The sequence below is a fragment of the Carettochelys insculpta genome, chromosome 28 (genome assembly GCF_033958435.1).
Source record: "Carettochelys insculpta isolate YL-2023 chromosome 28, ASM3395843v1, whole genome shotgun sequence".
NCBI lineage: Eukaryota > Metazoa > Chordata > Testudines > Carettochelyidae > Carettochelys > Carettochelys insculpta.
The window spans coordinates 3,105,885-3,128,117 of NC_134164.1; the positions used below are offsets into that span (position 1 = coordinate 3,105,885).

At 45.8% G+C, this 22,233-nt stretch overlaps 2 protein-coding genes across 3 annotated transcripts in view; both read right to left on the reverse strand.

The window, feature by feature from the left end:
* PIP4K2B (phosphatidylinositol-5-phosphate 4-kinase type 2 beta) overlaps positions 1-4,706 on the reverse strand; it is a 33,690-nt gene extending 28,984 nt beyond the window's left edge. Inside the window, exon 1 of the mRNA XM_074979014.1 lies at positions 4,530-4,706. Within this exon, the coding sequence (XP_074835115.1) occupies positions 4,530-4,706 (177 nt within the window). The remainder of the gene's footprint in view (positions 1-4,529) is intronic.
* Positions 4,707-6,445: 1,739 nt separating this feature from the next.
* CWC25 (CWC25 spliceosome associated protein) lies at positions 6,446-22,219 on the reverse strand. Of its 2 annotated transcripts, XR_012642689.1 has the most exons (11): positions 22,159-22,219; positions 19,836-20,008; positions 18,608-18,844; positions 17,126-17,195; positions 16,544-16,671; positions 15,287-15,350; positions 13,769-13,965; positions 11,035-11,130; positions 9,215-9,376; positions 7,350-8,007; positions 6,446-6,846 (listed from the first exon to the last, which is right to left on the reverse strand). XR_012642689.1 is itself a non-coding variant. In XM_074978804.1 (10 exons), the coding sequence occupies exons 1-10, from the start codon at positions 22,174-22,176 to the stop codon at positions 7,893-7,895; spliced, it is 1,260 nt and encodes a 419-aa protein (XP_074834905.1). In that variant the 5' UTR covers positions 22,177-22,219; the 3' UTR covers positions 6,446-7,892. The 2 variants fall into 2 exon arrangements, 1 of the variants encoding a protein (XP_074834905.1); XM_074978804.1 differs by having other exon boundaries at positions 6,446-8,007.
* Positions 22,220-22,233: the final 14 nt, after the last annotated feature.

The window sequence follows — 22,233 nt, forward strand, 5'->3', positions numbered from 1 at the left end:
TCCCCTCTCTCCCCCTTACACAACCACTTTCAATCAGGCAATGAAGCGATGTGCAGGAGGCACAGCCAGCAACAAGAATTCTGAATCTTCTATTCTTCCCCAGAAGCCATAACAGCAGCATCTCTGAGCAAGCTCCCAAAGGATGGCATCTTAAAAATGGTTTCATTCTTCAATGCAAGTAATGAATGGGAAGCAGAATCATTCTGGATCCCTCTCTCTCTCTCATTGCACAGTTTTTCCATACTTTTCTTGGGGGGGGGGGGGGGGGGGAGAGCACAGGCAAGGTTTCAGGTTCGATTCACATGCCAACCATCATTACTATTGGTCCTGTCTACGCAGGGCCACAAATTATCAAAATGCAATCATAAACCAGCTCTGAGCCACTCCATTTAAATTTCATTTAGCCAGTAAGGAGGAAGACAGTTTAAAGAGAATTAGCCTAAACGGATATAAAAAATAACTCCCAATCTGAATGCACTAAGATCTCCAGACACATCTATTTTTGCCCACCCGTGCTGTTTTTGCATCAGCTACTACCAAGCTTGTTTAATCACAAGGGAGGCCTAGCCGTTACCAGAACAAGTTAATAGACCCCAGGGTGTATCTACACAAAACAAGCAGACAAATTACATAAAATGGTGGTTTGTCTGATTTATCCGTGGAACAGTTTGGCCTAAGTGCAACTATTCTAGACACCCATTTTGGTGTATCCTCGCAAACATGTTCTGGCTCTTCCAATGGGCTTCTCTGATAGGCAGAGCTCGGTATATTCTATAGCCATGGAATTCATCCTTTGCAGCAAAATTGGCTGTAGAATGCAAATTTCTTTTAGAAAAAAAGAGTCTCTAGCCCTTATAATTGCAAAGATAACCTTGAAAATATACTTACACTGACATTCAGGCTGTGTGTTCCCTCAAAAAGCATAAGAGCAATGAGGTGTGACTCACCTCATTCATCTCGAAAAGCAGTTAACACTGAAGCCTACAGATGGCAGTGACATGGCCAGCCCTGTTAACACACTCGCCACTGACCACTGAAGCAAACCTCCAGCTAATCTTTTTATTCCACAATTGCAAAATAAATGCCACAGGGCTACTTCGTTTTATATAATGTAAAAACCTCTAAAACACCAAAAACATCTGAAGTTTTTGCAGAATTTCCTCTAACATGCCCCAGGGACCTTGGAACAGAATTTAGACTCTGCTTGCCATGTTTTGGGGCCTTGCTGATGAGCAGACACTTTGGGTACATTTGATGGATAGAATTAAGAAGATGGATTGAACTCATACAGCTGCAAAGCTCATGGCTTCCTGTTCACACTGGATCAATTCAGCGGAATCGGAGATAGCATACCAACCAGTATAACCAGTGCCCAGCAAGGCATCCTGGACAACTGCCATGCTTGGATGCAAGCTTATTAAAAACACTAGTCTGTTTTAATACCATCCAATAGGAAGACAGGACTCCTCACTATGTCTGTTTCAATAACTTCCATTAAGAAAACACAGGTCATGCATGGAGCCCTAACTTCCCACAGAAGTCCTTTCAGATTTTTCGCCAAGCTTTCAGAAACAACCAAAAGAGAGATTGGGTTGCAGAGAATCCTTCCTACATATTACATTATGCCCAGTTTATTTTGGGACAGGGCTTTGAAAGTTGAGATAATGCTGTGGCATAAATACACAGGCAGTGGACACGATCAATAAAACTCCCAACTATGTGCTTCACTGGCTAGTCTCAGGCCTTTGACTTAAGTAAGCACATGTACCAGTTGGGCAGTCATGCACTGGCTAGTCCATGTGCTGTCAGTGACAACAATCCTTACTCCGCCTTCTGTTGTCATCCTGAGAGCTTGGCAGATTTCTTCTCAAACTGTAAAGTAAAAAGGTGCTTTCCTGTCAATATTTGTTCAAGACTGGCCAATTGTGCACAGGTTCAGCTGTTCTTTTTCATTTGCAACGGGCCTTGTTTACACAGTTGCTGCATGATAAAACTTGGCCTAATCCACTTGTGTGCAACATGGAAGCAATTCCACCTCATATGCAAATGACTCTGTGATGCCATATTCCGAGGACTCCTGAAACACAGGCTTGCATGAACAACTGCTCATCGGTGAAGCGTATAAAAATAATTTAAACTATGATCTGCTTTACACAGTGGTGAAGCTGGGCTCCAACTGTTTTAGTTCCACCCAAATGTCTTCTCGCAACAAGGCCAGAGGCACAGAGTAAAATCAAAATTAACTGATAACATTTCATTAGGAAGTCTCAAATGTCTGTCACTTGGGGAGAGTGGATTTCAACTGGTATTTTTCTAAACCCCTTTCCATTGCGACAGAATGCAGCCTTGTAGATTCTGGCAGCAGTTTCATTACAATATATGATTGGATATAATCATGTTACTAGCTTGGTGTTCACAGTGAACTTTTGGCTTGCCTGCCTTTCTTTGGGTAGATATTTCACAGCAAAGTGTACTCAGAGTTAATAGATTCCCTTGCAATGTCACAATTCAAGGTTTGAAAAATTTGCACCAGCCACAACCAGTGAAAAAGGAACCATGGCCACCAAGTGACTCTAGGCAAGTGAAGCTGACAAGAATCTTGTTAATTTCACATTTTCTGGAGACTCTATTGGCAACAGTGAAGCTAAGGAAGTAAGTCTTTTTTAATTTCATTAGATAGCTTCTTGTCAAAGTTCTGAGCAGCAGCAGCAACACCTGAGCATCTTTTGACTCAGCAAGAGAACATGCTCTGAGTTATATTTGGGAGGTTTTCTTCACCACCATATGGGCTAGAAAGCTTTATAAATAATAATAATCAGCAAATTACATTCTGTAGGAATGGATGACTTAGGCCCTTTCACTCTGGGAGAAAAAATGTTTTCCCAGTCCTGAAGAGGCGTACATTAAGTTTGAATGGAGGAAAGGAGAAGGGAAAGGCTTCTAGAATCCCATGATCAAAAGAATATTTTACTAGGATGATGGATTTTATATCTTTAACTGCTGCCACAGCAGTTTATCTTCCACAGCCATGAGCCAGTCCTTTCCAATCTAGTCCATCAAGGTATAGGAGGAGAACGGTGCAAAATTTTGTGGGCAATCACAGACAGCTGAAGGAAAAAGAATAATAAGTAAGGTATGAAGCTGTCAGAGGCAGGATCCAAAGGACACTATCACAGGTAAAGCACTCAGAGTGCTCCTCAGAGATTCATGTGAAATACAAAAACCCCCATTTCCAATTGAAGTGGATTGTTACTCCAACCCATGGAAAAAAATTGGTGGTCCTCAATGCCCTGGGATCTCATCTGGGACATGGCTCCCAAATTGTCAACATTCAGCATGGGCTCCAAGGTTTGGGGTGAAGCTTTCCATGGGAGGAATGAAAGGGAAAAGGATCCTGGCCTCTCCTCATCGTACATCTGGTCCTGAGGATGCAGAGAAGACTGGCTCTCTGGTTTCCTAACATTAGGGGAATCTCCAGTGCTTATGTGAGCGGGGGAAGGGACCAAGAGTCCTTCCTGGCTAACCACAGGAAAGTAAATTTCCATATAAGGAGATGGAGGAACAAGAGGATCTTTGGGATGGGGGAGACCAGAGAGACAGGGTCTCCCAGAATCTCATTGTGTGGCTGGCCTCTGACAGAAAAAAGGGGTGATTCAGGAGGATCTCTGGGTTTTTTGTTACCTCCCTCCCCAAGCAAAGCTTCCTGGTTACCAGGAGATGGGAAGCCCTGTCCTTGAGCTGAGAAGTGTCACAGCTCTGAGCAGATGGGGAAAATAATTGAGGTTTCCTGGCCATTTGCAGGATGGGCTCCAATACCTGAGTCACAGGTGTCCAAAGAAAGAGGGATGTGCGTGGAGGGGAGGGACAGGAGCATTCAGGGTGGGGGCCCTGATCCCAGGGAACAGAGAACATCTCTGGGATGCGTCCAGCATCTCCTCACCATGCGCTGGCCACCTTAGGGACACTGAGAGCCTCCGGAGGAGGGTGGCCAAGGGGAAGGGAGTGTCCTCAGGGGAATCAGGAAAAGGCTCCAATCCTGGGGGGGGGTCCTCACCATATATCTGCCCTCAGGAGAAGACTGGGGAGGAGCGGGTGGGCACGAGGGATCCCAAGAAGTATGGGGGGCTGTCCTCAGGGGCAGGTAGCTGGGCTTTGTGTTGGGCCTTGCACATGACAGCCTTGTGGGGGACTCCACGACTCAGGGGTTGGGAGGTGCATCCCCCACGGTGCGGCTCCCCTAAACACGAGGGCGGACTCCAAGGCTCAGGGGAAATTCCAGGGGGGTGCAGCTCCCCCCCCCCAAGATGGGGGCAGGTTTGGAGGCCCGGGGGTCCCAGGTTGGGGGTTCCCAGGGGATACAGCTCCCCCAGACACAAGGGGAGACTCCAAGCCCTGGGGATCCCGGGTTGGGGGCCGACAGGGGGCGCAGCTGCCCCCCTCCCCACAGTACGGGGGGGGGACTCCCAGACCAGGGGGCAGACAGGGGGCGGTGGGGGTGGGGAGGGGCCCCGATCCCGGGCTCGCCTCACCGTGTGGTTGGCCCCCCACATGAGGACGCTGAGCAGCGGCTCCGAGGCGCGGAACAGCTTCACCTTCTGGCACACGAAGTGCTTCTTCTTGGTCTTGGTCTTGCTGGCGCTGAGCGCGGCCCCCAGCGCCGCCCCGACGCCCCCCGCCGAGGCGCCCCCCGCGCAGTTCGAGGCCATGGCGGATCCGCCTCCCCCCCCAGCTCCTAGCGGCGCCTCCGCATGGTTCCGCCCCGGCCCGTTACACACGCCCCACCGACAGTGGTTCCGCCCGCCCCCCTATACCCTCCGGCCGATGGAGCCGTCCGTCCCTGTCAGCTAGGCCCGGCCAGTTAGCGTCTCCCTCGCCCCACAATGGTTCGGTCCGACCCGCTGGCTGCCCCCCCCCCTTCCCGTCCGCGCAGTGGTTCCCTCCACCGCTAAGAAGGAGCCGCTCCGGCTCCCGCACTGAGGAGGCGCCAAGATGGCGGAGAGCTGGGGAGGAGAGGACTGGGATTTACCATTCCCGCATAGACAAGGGATACTGAGGGCAGGAGCGCAAGGGGGCAGCCACTGTCTGCCTCCAGGACTAGTCCCGAGCGAGTTGCCCTAGGAAATGCTACGGATACATCCGTCATCCGCGGCTGAAGGGGGCACCGCCACAAGGGGCGTGGTAAAGAAGGAGGGAGGAAAATAATATCGACCTCCTGCTCTCGCCAGCGATGGTCTCGCCCAGTTTGACTGACACATCACGTAAGACCCCGCCCCATCCCTGTGTGGCCAATCAGCAGCGAGGCGCCTGGAATTATGAATGGCCTGCTAGCTGTGTCACACACGCTCTTAAAGGGCGAGTGAAAGGGGCACAGCTGCACATGGGGGGTGGCGCTTAGCAGCTTCCTCCCTCTCTTTTACGCACGTGCTGTAAGGGGAGGAGGGAGGTGCTAGGGGCCCCCCTTGCTGCCACTCCAAGATCCGCATATTGGGAGGGAGAAAGCCAGGGATTGCATCTCTATTCCCACCCCCCCAGTAACACCAATAGGAGCAGCTTTCTTTTTCCCTCCACCCACCTCCCCCTCCAACTCAAAGACAGGTAAAAAATGCCTCTCACCTTTCCCGGCAGAGGAAGAGGGGGAGCCTCTTAAGAGAGGTGCAGTCCTAGAACTAAAAGGAGGGACGGGGGTGGTTTATCTAGCTCTGATTAGGCATTTGAATACACATAAATCTGTCAGTGAGCATTTCAGTTAAATGGGTCACACTGTTAAAGACCTGAGAATGTGTGTCTCAGTACAAACAGACTTTAACACCAGATTACAAAGAGAAACATCTGAACTGGAATTTATGCTCAAATTTGATACTTTGACAATTGCTCATAGTAGGGAAAGCAATTATCTCAGCATAACAAAGACAGCTTCCTCATCTTTGATATTCTTAGTGATCTCAGGCAGGTCACTTAACTCAATAGACTCTTACAGTTAGTGATTTTCTCTCCCCTCCCACTCTCCAATCTTCCCCATCTGTCCTATGCATCTGATAGGTCAGTTTTCATTTCAATTTTTTGTTTGTATCTGTTATATAATTGTCATGCCAATTCACTTTCAGCAACCTTTCTAGTACAGCACAATCTCCAGCTCTGAAGAAGTGAGTCTTCTCACAAAAGCTCATCACCTAATAAGTTATTGTTAGTCTTCAAAGTGCTACTTAACTGCTTTTTTGTTTTGCTAGCTTTGATTAGTCAGTGATAGCAGCTGGTTGATGTGCTGCCTTATCGAGATACAAGTTTAAGGTTGCTGACTAGTCGTTTAGTGTGAATCAGATTAATCCTCAAGGGACCTCAAATGTCTTGGTTTCACCTTTTCCCACTAATCTTTGCTTTTGTGCAAGTCCCTGCTGTTTTTTCTGTGACAAAAGCAGTTTATGAACCAGGAGACCAATCATGGAACGGTAAAACAGGCCACACAACATTTAATAGAACTCATGGGAGTAAGGCTGAAAAAGATTTACAGTGGTAATGCACAAGGGCAGGTGAGAAAAACAGTGCTTTTTAAACAGTTTTAAGAGTTTACCTAAAGTGGGTTTATTTCTCACTCCCATATGCATAAATTTTAGATTAACCCACCAATAAGCAACTATAAATCAATCATCATCTATGTGCCAACAGGAAAACATTATATGTGATGTGATCAATTCAAAGACGACAGTACTTAAATCAGTTTTACAGAACTGTCATGAAAATTTGCTCTCGCAGGTACAAAGTATGACATCTCATAAAAAGGAGGAAACCTCCACTTAAATTGCTCATGTTCCTGTCCCCAGCCTCCAAATAATGTCTCCTCCCCAGCACCTGCCGTGAACAAACAAAATTTTGTTACTCAATAGTGCACATCTTTTGCCCGCTTATCAGAACAACAGTTTTATTTTTGTATGTAAAACAAATTTTCATCATAATGGAGGAAGAGGACATTTCCAAGGCTACTGTAACCTGCTGCACTAATCCCTAATTGACTTTAAATGATGAAGTGACTGAGCTCTTTGCAATTAGAATCTGACATGTTTCCAGAAAAGAGGGTTAGACATTTAAAAAAAAAAAAAAGCACTTTAAAAATACTTAGTCATATATACAGACCTATACTTATGCACATTTTGGGTATATATACAAAATCCCAGAGGAATGTTGTCTCTTATCATCTGCGTCTTCTTTTAATTTTGTTTCAGTTCATTTTTCCTTTCACTTGCATCTGTCTTGCTGGTACATATTCAAACCTATGAGCAATTCAGCACATTTCTACAGCTATTTCACAGATCAGTTCTGGCTGAAACTAACTTGAAACATCCTGCCTTGCTTACCCCCAAAAGGGTGACAGTGAAGACTAATCAAGCTAATCCTGTCTTTGGTGTAACTTCACAGAAGTTAGAAGAGTTACTCCACACGTGAATTGGTTCCCAAGGCTGATTCTAGAAATAGATAAAACAGATCCTTTCTCAGGCATAGAAAGAGGTCAAGCTGCCCAATTAACCTGGTAATTAGTTAACAAAAATTTCTGGCTGATAACAGCATTAAAAATGGATCCTCGTTTAGGTGGGCAAAAAGAAGCAGGAAGTGGCAAAATGTTAAAAGCAGACTACAAAAGTGGAGGGTAATCCCAGCAAACAGCTTGTTGCAATTTAACACTCTAGGTATAAATGCATTCACAATGCTAGAAGGCCAAGGAACTCTGCTGATGCAGCAAAGTCCAGCTCTCTTTCACAGAGTAACTATCTGTGCAGGAGTCTGTGCAGGTTGTTGGAAGACTCCTCTATGCACAGACCAGCTCCCCTCTGAGAAGTCTCCTGTGAGCTGTTCTGAAGATGCCCTCGTGAACCAGAAAATCAGCAGGAAGAGAGCAAGTTTCATCTCTGCATAAAGTTCTTTTCCAGGGCAGCCGGAGTTCTCTGGATCGAGTGGATGTTGCGTTTGAGCCGATCCTCTACAGAGGAAGTGGATGCACTCTCCAGTTTTATATGGCTGCAGAATAATAGAATGAGGAAAAAGAAAAGTCAGACCATCCTTCCAAACATTACCGTCCTTCCAGGAAACTTTCATGGTTCTTGGATTCCCATGCATGAATTAGAACAAAAAACAGGCAGCTGCTTCCTACCCTAGGCTGCACTGGAAAAACCAGTTTAGCCTGTGACAGACAACACTGTCTAAGCAGGGTCAGTGTTTCTCTGTATAGATTTGAAGCAGTTCCCAATTACTCCTCAATCTTCCAAACAGAAATGTTAATTACAAATGAACCTGTCACTGGGGACTTGGTCATGTTCTGAGAAGCACACAAGAGGGAAAAGCAATCTGTCCCCAAAACCAGGGCAGTGCTTCTCTGGGAGCTCAGATGCTACAGCTCATGCTGTAAACCACAATGGTAGCTACAGACGAGAAGGGATAATTGGGATCACTGACATATTTTCTTTAAAACTTAAGCCACATTATCAAACAGCATTCTGTGTTCATCCCATGCCCTCCAGTAATGCACAATTTGTCAACTCATCTGCTCTAAGGGGGAGGGTAGGTGAGATTTACCCTACCCAAGAGAGCTGTCTATACGGATTTTAAGCTACTTTGCGCCTTTCCAATTCTGGGTGGCTCCAGAAACTAGAACAGCCTCCAGCACACAGGGGTGCCAGAGAGCTGCAGCAGTGGGTGACAGTCTGGCCCTGCCTCTACCACCACTCCTGCCACCCTCCATTACCCAGGTGTGCCAGAGGGTCTTCAGAAGACACCTGTGCCGCTGTGTTCCTGATTCTGCACTGGGAGAATCCTTCCCTAGCCAATGTGGGACTGCCAAATCACTAGGCAGCCATGATCATTTTTGTTTACAGAGTTAGAAGCAGTGATTTTTTGTGCCAGTACTGAGTACCAGCACTTCGGCAGCCAAGGTGGGGACCTGGCTGAGTACTGGTTCCTTTTTTTTTTTTTTTTAAAAAAAGACAAAAAAAGGCACTGTTTAGAGCTAAGGTTTAATTTGTTTTAACCAAACTGTACAATATAGAATCAAACAGCCCCATCAAGTTGTACCTCATCTGGACCTGAAGCCAGTGCAGTGTTATTCTTTACAGCATCTCTGTCTAGTCTAATTTTAAATGTCTCACATTCTGGGACAACCACCCATTCCCTAGGGAGACTATTCTCTGGGTTTAACTTATCCAGAGGAGCAGGCTAGCAAGATACTCACTGTAGGAATTCCCCATCTTGGGAGTTGAGTTTCTCTAGTTCCCGTTCTCGCTCCTCCTCCTTTCGGTGTCTCCTGACATTGTTGGCTCTCTCCTCTTCCCGCCACTTGGCGTTTTCCAGCATCTCCTGACGCTTACGCTCTAGCTCCTCTGCAGAGATATTTCTGTACAGTGGCAGAAATCGCACTGTTAATTATGGTAACTTTCCCACCTCGCCCTTCCCAAACTCTAATGTAGAACTTATTCACAACAAGGACACAGTCCACCCCTTTACAGAACACTAGAACTGGAAGGAATCTCAAGAGGTCATAAAGTCCAGTCCCGTGCCCTCATGGCAGGACCAAGCACCATTTAGATCAGGGATCTGCAGCCTCAATAGCAAGAAAAGCCTGTTTTTAAATTTGATAAAAAACTCAGTAACTCAAGAGCCACAATGCACGTGAATACGAGACAGTCCTTAATAAAAAATGTCAAACCATACTTTTTGGTACCCCTATTTTAAGAACAGGACACACACAATGATTTGTAATGCAATACATGTTTACTGCTGGACATTCACCTTTATCATAAATAATCAGGAGCAGGTTTTTTTTTTTTTTTTTAAACTTTGCAATTATAGTATCTGGAGCCACAAAAGAAGTCCATATAAGAACCGCAAGTTGCAGATCCTTGATCTAGATCATCCCCGATGGAGGGCTGTCCAACCTGCTGTTAAATATCTCCAATAATGGAGATTCCATAACATATCTAGGTAATTTATTCCAGTGTTTAACCACCCTGAGAATTAGGAACTTCTTCCTAATGTCCAAGCTAAACCTCCCTCGCTGCAGTTTAAGCCCATTGCTTCTTGTCCTATCATCAGAGGTCAAGGAGAACAAATTTTGTCCCTCCTCCACGTGACAAACTTTTAGGTACTTAAACTGCTATCATTTCCCGTCTCAGTCTTCTCTCTTCTAAACTAAACAAGCCCAGTTCTTTCAGTCTTCCCTCATAGCTCATGTTCCTCAGACCTTTAATCATTCTTGTTGCTCTTCTCTGGACCTTCTCCAAATCATTCTTGAAATGTGCCACCCAGAACTGGACACAGTACTCCAGTTGAGGCCTGATCAGCGCAGACTGGGGGAAAGGATGGCTTATGTCTTGCACACAACATTCCTGTTAATGCACGCAGATTTTTTATTTTTGCAGGAGTGTCACACAGCGAGCCCACAGGAGAACTTCTTTGTTTGTTGAGGTTTTGAAGTACAAACATACTCAAAAAGGCATCTCACGCCACGTAAACAGAAGTGGGCCACACAATCACTCATCTCTTAAAGATATTTTCCACAACAGTAGTTTGGTCCTCAAATTTTTGGAATTGTGACGTAAGCTTTCTTTTAGGGCTTGATTCAGCAAAGTGTTCCAGCACATGCCTTTGTCTTTTGTACTCTAATCTTCACTGTTCTCCTTCTGGCTCAAGGAGACCCAAGCATTTATGTTTTTCAAACTGATTGGTAAGAGGACACCAAAACCTTGATATTTAATGCTTCTAGCTACCAGTCTGTGGGATGAAAACGACGACTTTGTGTTCCTCTCTGCCACTGGTACCTGAACTGGCAGCCAGGAAGGAGAACACACATCATAATGGGAAGTGGTACGAAATGTTAAAACACAATGAACTCTGAAGTGCAAAACACTGTCAGGACTGTTCACCTCACCTGTCGGACCTTGGGACTATTTTGGTTCATATAGTTATGCTTTTACAGAACTCTCAATGTATTATTTTAGGATCAGCACAGACAGCTTCCCTACGAAGATGCCACATGTGCAAAATTTTGCCTACCTAGTATATCCTGAAGCATGCTGTCGTCGGTATGCCTTTTTAGGGGAAGGGCTCCTCGCTCTTTCCTTTTCTTTCCTATCCACCTTGGTGCTGTGCCTGTAACCCGGGGGAAAAACAACATCATCAACATATCTATAGCCTCTTCCTGTATTAACCAGGCATCCAACAGACCACAATGACTATCTCTGGCAGCTGCAGAGGCAATAGACAGGCTCTCCTCAGTTGGCCCCAAGCTGCTGCAGTGAGAGAGGGCAGGGAGTGTCCCCTGTCCCCAGGGCAGCCTGCATACTGAAACTCCTCCAGCCACAGCCCAGAACAGTGATTTAAATGAAGAAAAAAAAATTATTTGAATTAAGGACCTGAACAATGCTGGATAAATCCTCTAGTTGCTTCATATATATTTTTAGAGTGTCTCATGGTACCAAACACTTTGTTAAAGCTCCTGACACCACATCAACCCTCAAAATAGTATTTTAAAGTGACACTGATAATGTCAAAAAGTTGCATCTGACTAAGCAGGTCTGTGCCCACAAAACCTTATGCTCCAATAGAACCGTTAATCTATAAGGTGCCACAAGACTTCTTGTCCTTTTTGTCTCAAAAAAAAAAAAAGGTCAGTCTGGAGTGTGATCTTTATTTTTTTTTAAACAAAAAGCCCCTAAAACAGCAATGGGCAACCGAGGAGTGGGCCACTCATGAGTGAGCCACACAAGCAGCTCTCCTTTATCTCAGTGAGTTGCAAGGTTGTTGTAACTAAGATGGTGTCCTAGGAGAGCGTTGCTCTGCGCATAGTGCTTGCATGCCTAGAATTTGCTGGATGTGCTGTTTGAACCACAGCAGTGCTTTGAATGGACGCAGAGGGAGCACCCAGTTCTCAGCCAATGCTGTGTGCAGTCAGCTTGCACCTCACTTCCTGTGCCCTGGCTTTGTGGGTGTTACTTTAGTAGCACCGGTGGGTGGGAGGGAAACTGTGCAAATGGAAGCCAGAAGAATCTGGCAAATCCAGACATGAGTAATGGTAAACAAAGTGTCTTGAGAGCCACACATAGAACCCTGATGGGCCAGAGATTGTTCATCCCTGCCCTAAAATGATATAATTGAAAGATATTAAAGGGAAAAAAATTCCTCTGGTTGTTTATTTTGTGCATTCGACAGCTCTGTGAGTATACTTGCTTTTACTGTTTCCCCAAATAGCTGCTCTACCGCTTTTCTTGTTTGTATGGGTCTGTGATGGGGCGGTTGCCCCGTGCTAGAATAGGAAGGGTTAAAAACAGCCTTGGGAGAGGGCTGTCCCAGGAGCCCATTGGAAGAGGACTTGTGGCAACTTATCAGAGCCCAGTGGGGCTGTATAAAAGAGATGGCTGAGGACCCTCTTGCTCCAGCTGTTGGACAGAGAGAGAGAGAAAGGGACGGAACTGCCTGCTAGCATGAGGTACCAGGGACAGAGCAGTGCTGGTGAAAGGTAGGGTGAGCCAGGGGAGCTTTGGCCTGAGTAACCCCAGGCTGAGGCTTAGCAGAGAGGAAATCAGGGCCAGCAAAGGCAGCAGGTCCACGCCCCCTTGCTAACAATGAGTGACCACTTTAGACTACAGTCTGCCCGTGATGTTAGATGATGACTGGCAGGAGGGTGACTGAGGCAAGATGGGCATAAGGGGTTGGAGTTCCCTGAGGGTCAGGACCCCAGAGAGCAGAGGCACTGTTGCAGGGCAAAACCCTGAGAGAAGGGCTCTGTGGTCTGGGAGGAAGATGGGTCCTGATCACAAGTAGTGGAGAATGGATAGCAGGTAACAGGGGCAAGACACCAGCTGGAAGAGGCTGGATTGAGGTAATTCCCCAGTGACCAGCAGGAGGTGCCATAGTGATGAGCCACACCTGGGTACGGGGCACTTTTATTCACAAAAAGAGGGGAAAGGAAGGTTTAAAGAATACAAAAATGTGTGTGGAAAAACTACACAAACCAGCAAGGAGACTGCAGGCTTAAACCATTGGTAATTTAGAATCTAATGAGCTTTCTTTTTTTTTTAAACAAATATCCCTTTAACAATCTATTTTAGGGTTTTCTACTGCCACTGACCATTTTCATACTAAGCCCCTTCCATGTAAAGCTGATGCAAGAGCAAAGTCCTTAGTACGTTTCATGGTGTCTCTTTCAGTTTTCCCTTTATTGGGCTGCAACTTTGCATGGGTAGGAATTTTGAGTAATATTTTATTAAACGTCCTTTCTGGCAGGAAAAGAGTTAATGGGGGCTTTGAAGTAGAAGGGTGTGTCAATGTTGTGAAAATACACAGGGAGAAAAGAAATCTTTCCACCATAAGAATGATTAAATGTAAGCAATTTCTCTCTCAGGTTTAATTCATGGAAGGTATCTCTCACCTTACCCTGTAACCCTTTTTCATTTCTGGGATAAAGTGAGAATTCAAGGATTACAATTAAAATCAAATCCTTCCCATGCCCTGTGGCTTGGGATTCTCTCCAGCAGCTAAAAAGGCAATCCCTTGGATACTTGCTGCAAAGCCAGGCACCCATCATTCCAGCAGCTTTAATTTCACACCACTGGGAAAAAGCGATGTGAGAAATCAATGTTGCAGATCCATTTTATGAAAGAGTTACAAGGAGGCTGACAGGCTAATAGGAGGAATTAAGCAGTCAACTGATTTCTAAGGATTCCTTTCCCCATTGAAGCCAGGCAGGCCCTTTATTTTACTGTTTCAAAAGTTAACATTTCATACTCACTGTTTACCATGCCGAGGGGGAGATCTTGACCTCCCATGGCCAGACTCTTCTTCCCCCGTACTCCTCTTACCAGCATCTTTCTTAGGAGACACGGACCAGCTCCTTGACCTACCGTGGTCTCTGTGTTTGTGGCTGGCTCTTTCCTGGCCAGCTGCTAGAGAGTACCGAGGCCTGTGATTGTGGTCAAGGTCTCTACTCTGGAATTAGAAAGAGAGAATCCTTCAAGTGAAAGCAATTAAAAGTACAACAGTTTCTGGAGCCCATGTGTCGTGCTGGTGAGGCAGAAAAAAAATAGGCTAGGCAAAGTGCATGTGTATACATAGGACAGAGGCTAAATGTATCCTCTACAAATCCATCCATTCACAAGTAGGTCACTCTGTACGTAGTCCACAGCAGAGGTTTTAGACATCTTAAACATTTCTATTGTATCTTGAATTCCAGTGCACTTGTTACTACACACACACAGAGCACCCACAATGCAGCCATTTCTGGAGTGACATGAAGCATCTCTCCAAAATAGTAAGGAGACAAGAAAGTTTAGCCAAAAAACTGTGGGCAAATCCTTGTTCTTACGAAAAGTCCCATTAGATCTTTAGCATCCACTAGGGGACACAAGAACCTGGTTTTTAAGGTCTGTTTTGGAGGACTAGTGGTGAAAGTCTGGATACATGGTTATTTTATTCTTGTCTTCAGTGGAGTCACTATTTCATGCCAGGTGCTTAGATGGCATGGTATAAAGTCAGACAAAATAGTCAAGTTAGTGCTAGTGCTTTATCCTCCTTGGAAGGCAGGGAGTGCTGGAACAACTTGCATAGCGGGGGAGCTGAGAAACATTGAACCAAACTGTAAACTGTGTTTTGGATGGAAACCACTTCAAGCCAAACAGAGGAGGCAGCACTCAAGCATCTCTGCTGGAAGGACAGTATCCCTGATGGAACCTGAATCTCTGATCGCAATGGGAGTCTACCCATTCAGTCACCTCCTTCCTGATAATCCCTTGGGCTGTGTCTACACTACAGCAAACTTTCAAAAGGAGTTCTTCCAGAAGATTTCCTCCTAAAAAACTTCTTTCGAAAGAGCGCAATTCGAAAAAGTGGATTAAAAATATAGTAAAAATCAATCTGCTCTTTCCATAGAGTGTCCACATGGCCCCCACTCTTTAGAGAACAGGCCAGGGATCAAAAAATCTGGTGCCAGGAAGACCACTCTTTTGGAAAACAAAAAGGCGGGGGAGGCCCTGGAGCATCTACGTATATTTTCCAAAAGAATCTTTCAGAAAAAGGTGCTCTTCCTCATCTGGCAGAGGAAGAGGGCTGCTGGACAAAGTGTTGTGTTCTTTCGATTTCAGATTGAAAGAATGCATTTTGTGGGTAGATGCTCCGTGGGTTCTTTCAGAAAAGGCTTGGTTTATTCAAAAGAATTTGCTAGTGTATACGCAGCCTTCCAGACCCATGTTTTGCTCTTTGGTACACAGGAACACTCTAAAGACAGTAAGTTGTGAAAAGCACATATGCCTACCTGTAAGCCGTACCCTGGGACTTTGGGATGAACAGGTTCCCAAGAATTAGCTATCTTCTTGGATCTAAAGGGAAAAATTAAAGTACTATTTTTGGAGTGGAAAAACTTACGAATGCAATCTCTCTTTTCATCCACTATACCCATTAAACCTTTCAGAATTTAGCCACCAGTGTAACGTATTTGGAGTGTGTTTTCCCAATTTGCTTTTCCCTACAGAAAATATTAAAAAAGCCTAATAAAATGTAGTGGCACCCCCAGCTCCTGGTGACAGTGGCTGTTCGTGTGTTATCCCCCCTAAGTCACCATGTTATCACTAGAGAGAACAAGCATCAGCAGAGAGTTTACAAGAGCAGAGTGAGACATTCTTCAGTTCTGAGCTTTGGGACAGGGAAGGGTAGATGGGAAGCACAAGAAGGGACAGCGAACCAGGGATGTGAGGTTCAGTTGTGCAGAGACTGTTGCTGATAAAATATTGGATTCATATAAATGGGATTTAAAAATAATTTGAACGAGAGGAAGCAGTGGCACGGGAATATTTTGAAAAATGGGGGTGCTGAGCCCCCTCACCCCATCCAACACCAGCAGCCAGGACCCCATGGGCATGTTGCTGGCAGGAGAGCCCCCAGGGAAAAGGCCAGGAGTGCTGCAGCACCTCCCTCTCCTTCGTTCCCATGCCTACGAGAGGGAGTGACTGACAGAGGGGGAAATCATTCCAAGCCTAGGGGCAGCATAAGAGCTGTAAAGCAAGGAGCAAGAGAGGCTGAATGGAGTAGCAAAACCAGAGGGTTGGAAAAGCACAGAAAGTGCGAGCAGAGACGTAGGCAGTGGCAAAACTGTAGAGGGCCTTGAAGGGCAGCCTAAGATGCATGAGTGGGACCACTCTGAGATGGAGATGCGCAGAGCAGGGACTCAAAGGACTGGGGTAAGGGGATAAGAATGCAGGGTGAAGTAGAGGACTTCAGCAATAATTTGGATCACAGTGTTCATCTTGTGCAAACAGTGACCTTAACTGTCAAGGACAACTGGGACTGGCACAGCGAAAAAGGGAGGAAAGCCAAAAATACCCCAGCTACTCCTGGTTAAACAAGACCTGGTGGAATAAGGATTTGTTGAGATTTACATTCAGCTCTGCCTAAATGCATATGAATATATTGTCACCTGGAGCAAAGTAAACAATGTATGGACCTTAAGAGTCACAGAGTGAACTTTCTTCCCTCCTGGAGAAAACACACACACACACACACACACACACGGTACCTTGCTCTGCTTTGCTTTTCATCACTGCTGATGCTTTCGCTGCTGGAACTTCGATGTCTGCGTTTCTTGTGCTTCTTTTTCTTCTCCTTCTTCTTTTTCTTTTCCTTTCTTTCCAAGCTACTTTGCAGCTATTGTGGGGGAAAAAACAAAAAAACAAAAAAAACAAATTCAGTGCTGGTCATTGCTACTCAAAAGCTCATTAGGCGGACACCATCATGGGATACTGCACAAGGAATAGATTCTGCAGGGAAAGCATCTCAGGCCAGCACACTCATTGAAAAATCTCTTACCAGAGGACAAGGGACTCCTATTATGGAGCCCTCTTCACTATGTGATCTGTGGCAGGAGATTTCAGAATGAAAATAATGTGTTACAAGAACGTAACAAATAAGTGAAAGGGGAAGATGACACAGCTTTGGGGTTTTGTGCATTTTATTTTTAAGACTTTTTATATGAAAGAGGTTATTTTGTTCTCAACCAAAAGCAGGCAGGGACTAGAAATAAATTCCTTTCCTTGAAGGGTATTCTCTCAGCTCAATTCAATGCAAATTCTGCTTCTAATTTCTGTTAAGAAATACATACCAGTTCTTTGATTTTCTTCATTTTTACAGGATTATTCAAAACTTCTCTTTTTTTCTCTTCTTCTCTCTTCCTAAAGACAACGAGCAACACGCAGGATTTTAACTCACATTAATAACAGCCAAGATGAAATATTAATTCAAAGCATAAATCAACCTGGATTCTGTGAACACTTAAGCACATACTTAATTTTAGTACCAGGAGTTGTCTCACAGAAACCAATGAGGCCATTCAAGGCAGCAAAGTTAGGCATGTGTGTATTGGAAGGACTGGGGCTTATGGCAGACTTTTTAGGATAAGGACCTGTGTTTCTGGAGTTCCTTTTTCCAACTTGAAGTGCTGAATAGCAAGATCAGTCAAGAAACTGTTTCATATCCCTGTGCAGGCCTGGCTGAGACACATATAAATGTCTGATACCTCAGTCAAGAGTGATATGTGTGTAATGGAATGCAACCACACAATTGCAAGGCCCTGCCCCTGGAAAAAAAAAATTCTTTCTAGAGTCACAGAGCAATCAGTTTACAACCTGCAGTGTGAGATACAGCACTCCTTTGAGAGCATAACTATGATTATTGTTCATAACATTATCCAGTCTCTTTAAAAACTCATCTGCTGGATTTAATTCCATGTGATACAACTGTGATACAACCATTCACATCTATGATAAATGTAAAATTACAGCCTTGTAGAAAATGCAGCCTCTTTTTTCTTTTTGATACATTTAGAATTTACACCCTCTTATCGGAGGTTATCGCCTGCTTAAAATCCCACATACATTGAGCTAAACTATTGGACTCCAATCCTGCAAACGCCTAAGCCCATGAGTAACTTTCCAGACACAGGTGGTCTGATAACAAAGTTACTTACATGCTTAGATGTTTAAAGGATCTGCCTCTTATCCTGGAAAGTAAAGTGCTTTGTATTTACAAGTTTGAAATAAACAAAAAACAACACAAAAAGAAGCTTGGAAATGGAACATATACACATCCCATCATAACTGTGTGCATCAGAGCTAGATTATTAATAGTGTAACATTTAGAAACCAAAAAGAGATCTACATAATCTTTAGTTTGGGGGAAAAACCTTAAGGACCTCCCTCCAATCCTCTTACTTAACAGAATACCGGAAATAAAAAAAACTAAACCACAGCATGCAACATCTCTGGGAGACAGCAGAGATAACTAACAGTTATAAGCCAATCAGATCAAACAGCTGTATTGCAGCAGTGCCTAAAGGTCTTAACCAGGTCTCTACTATGCTGTATGCTTGTACAGTACAGGAGTTCTGCCTCAAATGCCTTCCAGTCAGAAAGACAAGACAATAGACAGATAAAAGAAACAAGAGGATAGGGGACATAAGAGATGACAAACAAAATATGAGTCTTAATACAGATAAGCCATGCACAAGCCTTGGCCAATCAGTAGCAGCAATAACAACTCACTGTCTGCCTAGGTTAATCATCCCTGTCAGTATCACCTTTAGTACCTTATCATGAAAAGTGGATCCTCCCGGATTTTGCTTGCCATGTCTAGGACAGAATTGGCACCTGTGGGGGCAAAAATGGAGCCTGGGAGAAGTCCTGTCTCAGTTGAACAACCTGCCTCTTTGTCCTCCATCTTCTCAAAAACGTATTTGTCCACAGGGCGGCCCATGAGATACTCCTCTCTGTTCACCATACCCCCAGGACCCTGGTACATCCAGTCCAGCTTCTCTTCTTTTTTCCTGTTTCAAACAAAAATATTTCCTTGTTTGCCCCCTAAGCAGCTTTGAAGTTTCACATTTCTCTGCACTATTAAACCCCTATCTTTGGTGCTGTCCTGCAAACTAAACAACCCTATGCCAGTGGTGCTGAACTTTCACCATTCACAGGGTGGAAAGTTAAATGCCTATGTGCATTTTTACAGAGTTAGGATTTAGAGGTTAGACAGCAGGGACCTATTCAGGCCTCTTGTCCCTTTCTCTGTCACAGAGGGATTATTCTTTACATCCAAGCCTTTGTCCATTCTTAAATGACAACTGGAGGCATTTCTACAGTATACTTGAGTCCATCACTAGGAAATTTCTCCTGGTATGGAATTATATGTCATAGCTCTAAGATACCTGGATAGCTCGAGCCTAATAAATAACAGATAAGTAATTGTTGATTAACTAGAACAAGCATCTTTGGTTTTTTATGTTACCCACAGTTATAACATGACAGCCAGGAAAGTTAGTTATTTAGTAGCTGCAATTCAAATCCCAAAAGAAATGTGTTACAGGCTGAATCTCTCTTGTCCGGCAGCCTCAGGAGCTGACCGGTGCCAGACAAGAGATTTTGCCAGACTACAGGAAGTCAATATTTTCTAGCACGTTACCAACACTTCCACTGCTTACTAAGCTCTTAGAAGACATTTAGGGGTAAATTAGCGCTAAATGAGAGCACAGAACCCTGAGAGCTAGGACTGGGGGCTGTAACCAAACTTTATTGGACTGCGGGGAAATTAGGCCACACCCATGATAAGTGGTCGTCCAGCTAACTAAAATCAGACCAGAATATGGAGCTGGCCAGCGAGAGTTTTGGATTAGAGAGGTTCAGCCTGCACTAGAATGTCCCCATTCAGAAACTCCTCCAGGTGAAGTGATGTACCTAGAATACAAATGACACACGCTTGATTCTCAAGGGACAAAGCTACACACACACACACAGCCTAGCACAGTACGCTGCCTAACGTACTTGACGGCTCCAACATCCTCTGCATAGCGCTGCATCTCCTCCCGGGCTCGCTCCTCGCGCAGCTCCCGCTGCAGCTCCTCAATCTTCTTCCGCTCTGCTTCATGCTTCTGCTCTGCCTTCCACACCTTCTCCACATTGCGCAGAGTCTGGGGGTGCCAGCTCTTCTTCAGATTCTACAGAGAACGGGAACCAGCACAAGCAGAGTTGGAGAATGGGAACACCCCAGACCCACAAAACCCCACTGCCAAACGGGGCAAAGCCCTCTCACAGGGACACCAGGGAGATCAATCAGAGGGGCACCATTACGACAGAAGTCAGATTTTAACAAATATTTCCTTCTCTACTTTTTGAACACTTTAGATTAACAACACGCCAAGGGGGTAGGGAGGCTTGGCCTACACAAGGCAGGTAAATTGACCGCAGACACACAGCTCTAACTACAGTAATTGCATAGCTGGAATCGACTTATCTGCAATCAATTTACCTGGCCACCTTCACTCAGGAATACTGTGATATTGAGAAGTATAGGGATCGACTGCTGACCTCGATGCGTTGGTTTTGTGCGTTTCTACCAGGCGCGCAAAACCAAACCCCTGAGCGGGCTGATCTTCCAGGTAATACAGACATGGACTGAGTGAATTTAAGAGTTGCACCTGCATTCCATGTGCACACTCAACTCCCCTCCTGATTTCAGCGAGAGATGCGTAATCACAGCAGGAAATCAGGTTTAGATCTTTGGGGTTGGGGGAATTTCAGCCAGACTGGCCTACCAAAGCAGACAAATCAGTTTCACTTTCACTTAAACCAGTGCTTGAAGTGCCAGAGCAGCAAAGAAGCCACAGGTTTTAAATCAACTGAAAATGATCCCAAAGGCTGGCACAGGATAGTGCGGCCTTAAGGTTGCATTCTACCTTTGGGGATTTGTAAAACTACAGTAAGAGAGAGATAGCCGTGTTAGTCGATATTTTATCAAAACAAAAAAGCAGTCCAGTAGCACTTTAAAGACTAACAAAATAATTTATTAGGTGGTGAGCTTTCATGGGATAAATCCACTTCTTCAGTCTGAAGAAGTGTGGCTATCCCACAAAAGCTCACCACCTAATAAATTATTTTGTTAGCCTTTAAACTGCTACTGGACTGCTTTTTTGTTTTGGTAAAACTACAGTGTTCTTCTGGGGTCCCTTTCCTGCAAGGCACTGGCACTCAAAGTTCCCTCTCAACATTTCCGTCCATGCGTGGAATAAATGTTGTTACGCACCCTGAAGCCTGTGCAAATGTGTACCACCAGTAAAAATCAGCTGGGCGGTATCTGATTGTCTCCTGAGCAGACACACAAACACGCAACTTATAGGAACACTGCTGGTACTATTTACAACCTTCACTGAACAAACTGACCCTAGATTTGAGTTTTAGGCAAAGGTTTAGGGAATAATTATTTATCATCTGACACAGGGTGGCACCTTGGGGTGCCAGCTGCAGATGGGGCCCCAAAACTAGTGTTCCCTGTACGCTGCATGCTCATGTAGCTACTCAGGAGATTCAATTGCAGCCCGACAGAGCATCCCAGCTAGGTTCTGTCCCCATGGTGGTGCACATTGTCACATGCCTGGGTGCTCAGAACAACATTTATTCTGTGCATCAACAGAAAAGATTAGCGAGAACATTGCCTGCAGCACAGAACAAACAGGCAGCTCTCGCCCCGAATAACTTACACTGGAAAATACAAAGGGTAGCAAATCCTTTCTGCTCATTTTGCCCTCCCCTCCAAGCCACACGGGGGTCTTGATCCTGCAGACGCTTATGGGGCACTGAGTATTACCTTCTGCTCTGGGGCCAGCCAGGTGCGTGCTGAAAGTTAAGCCCTGGGGCAAACCCTCGGCAGAGTGGGAGTGCTGGGCCAGCACAGCCACAGGGGGCTCAGCCAGGGTGCACAGGGGAGCCCCAGGGACTGTGGGGGGGGGTCGCCATGCAATCAAGGGAAAGGGCTGTAAAATACCCCCCAGCACAATGACAGACCCACCCCAGCCTCACACAACCCCATGCTCCCAGACCTGCACGGTGGGGGGCTGGGGCCCCCCAATTTACCCCACCCCCAAACCCACCCGGGGAGCCAGGTGTGCCCCCAGGGGTCCCCGGAGCCAGGTGCGCCCCCCAGGGGTCCCCGCGCCCCCCCCGGAGCCAGGTGCGCCCCCCAGGGGTCCCCGCGCCCCCCCCCGGAGCCAGGTGCGCCCCCCAGGGGTCCCCGCGCCCCCCCCCGGAGCCAGGTGCGCCCCCCAGGGGTCCCCACACGCCCCGGCCGCCTCCCCACGGCCCGGCCCCTCACCAGGTCGCCTCCCCCCATAGCGGCGGAGACTCGACCCCCGGCCCGGCCGCGCGTCAACTCTCGGCGCCGACCGAC

What these genes read in the sequence shown, in the direction of transcription:
- CWC25 (XM_074978804.1), bottom strand. An exon ending in TGAAGAAAATCAAAGAACTG is followed by an intron (nt 16,672 to 17,125) that starts GTATGTATTTCT and finishes CCCCCACAATAG; the next exon opens with CTGCAAAGTAGCTTGGAAAG. An exon ending in TCCCAGGGTACGGCTTACAG is followed by an intron (nt 13,966 to 15,286) that starts GTAGGCATATGT and finishes TTCTAATTCCAG; the next exon opens with AGTAGAGACCTTGACCACAA.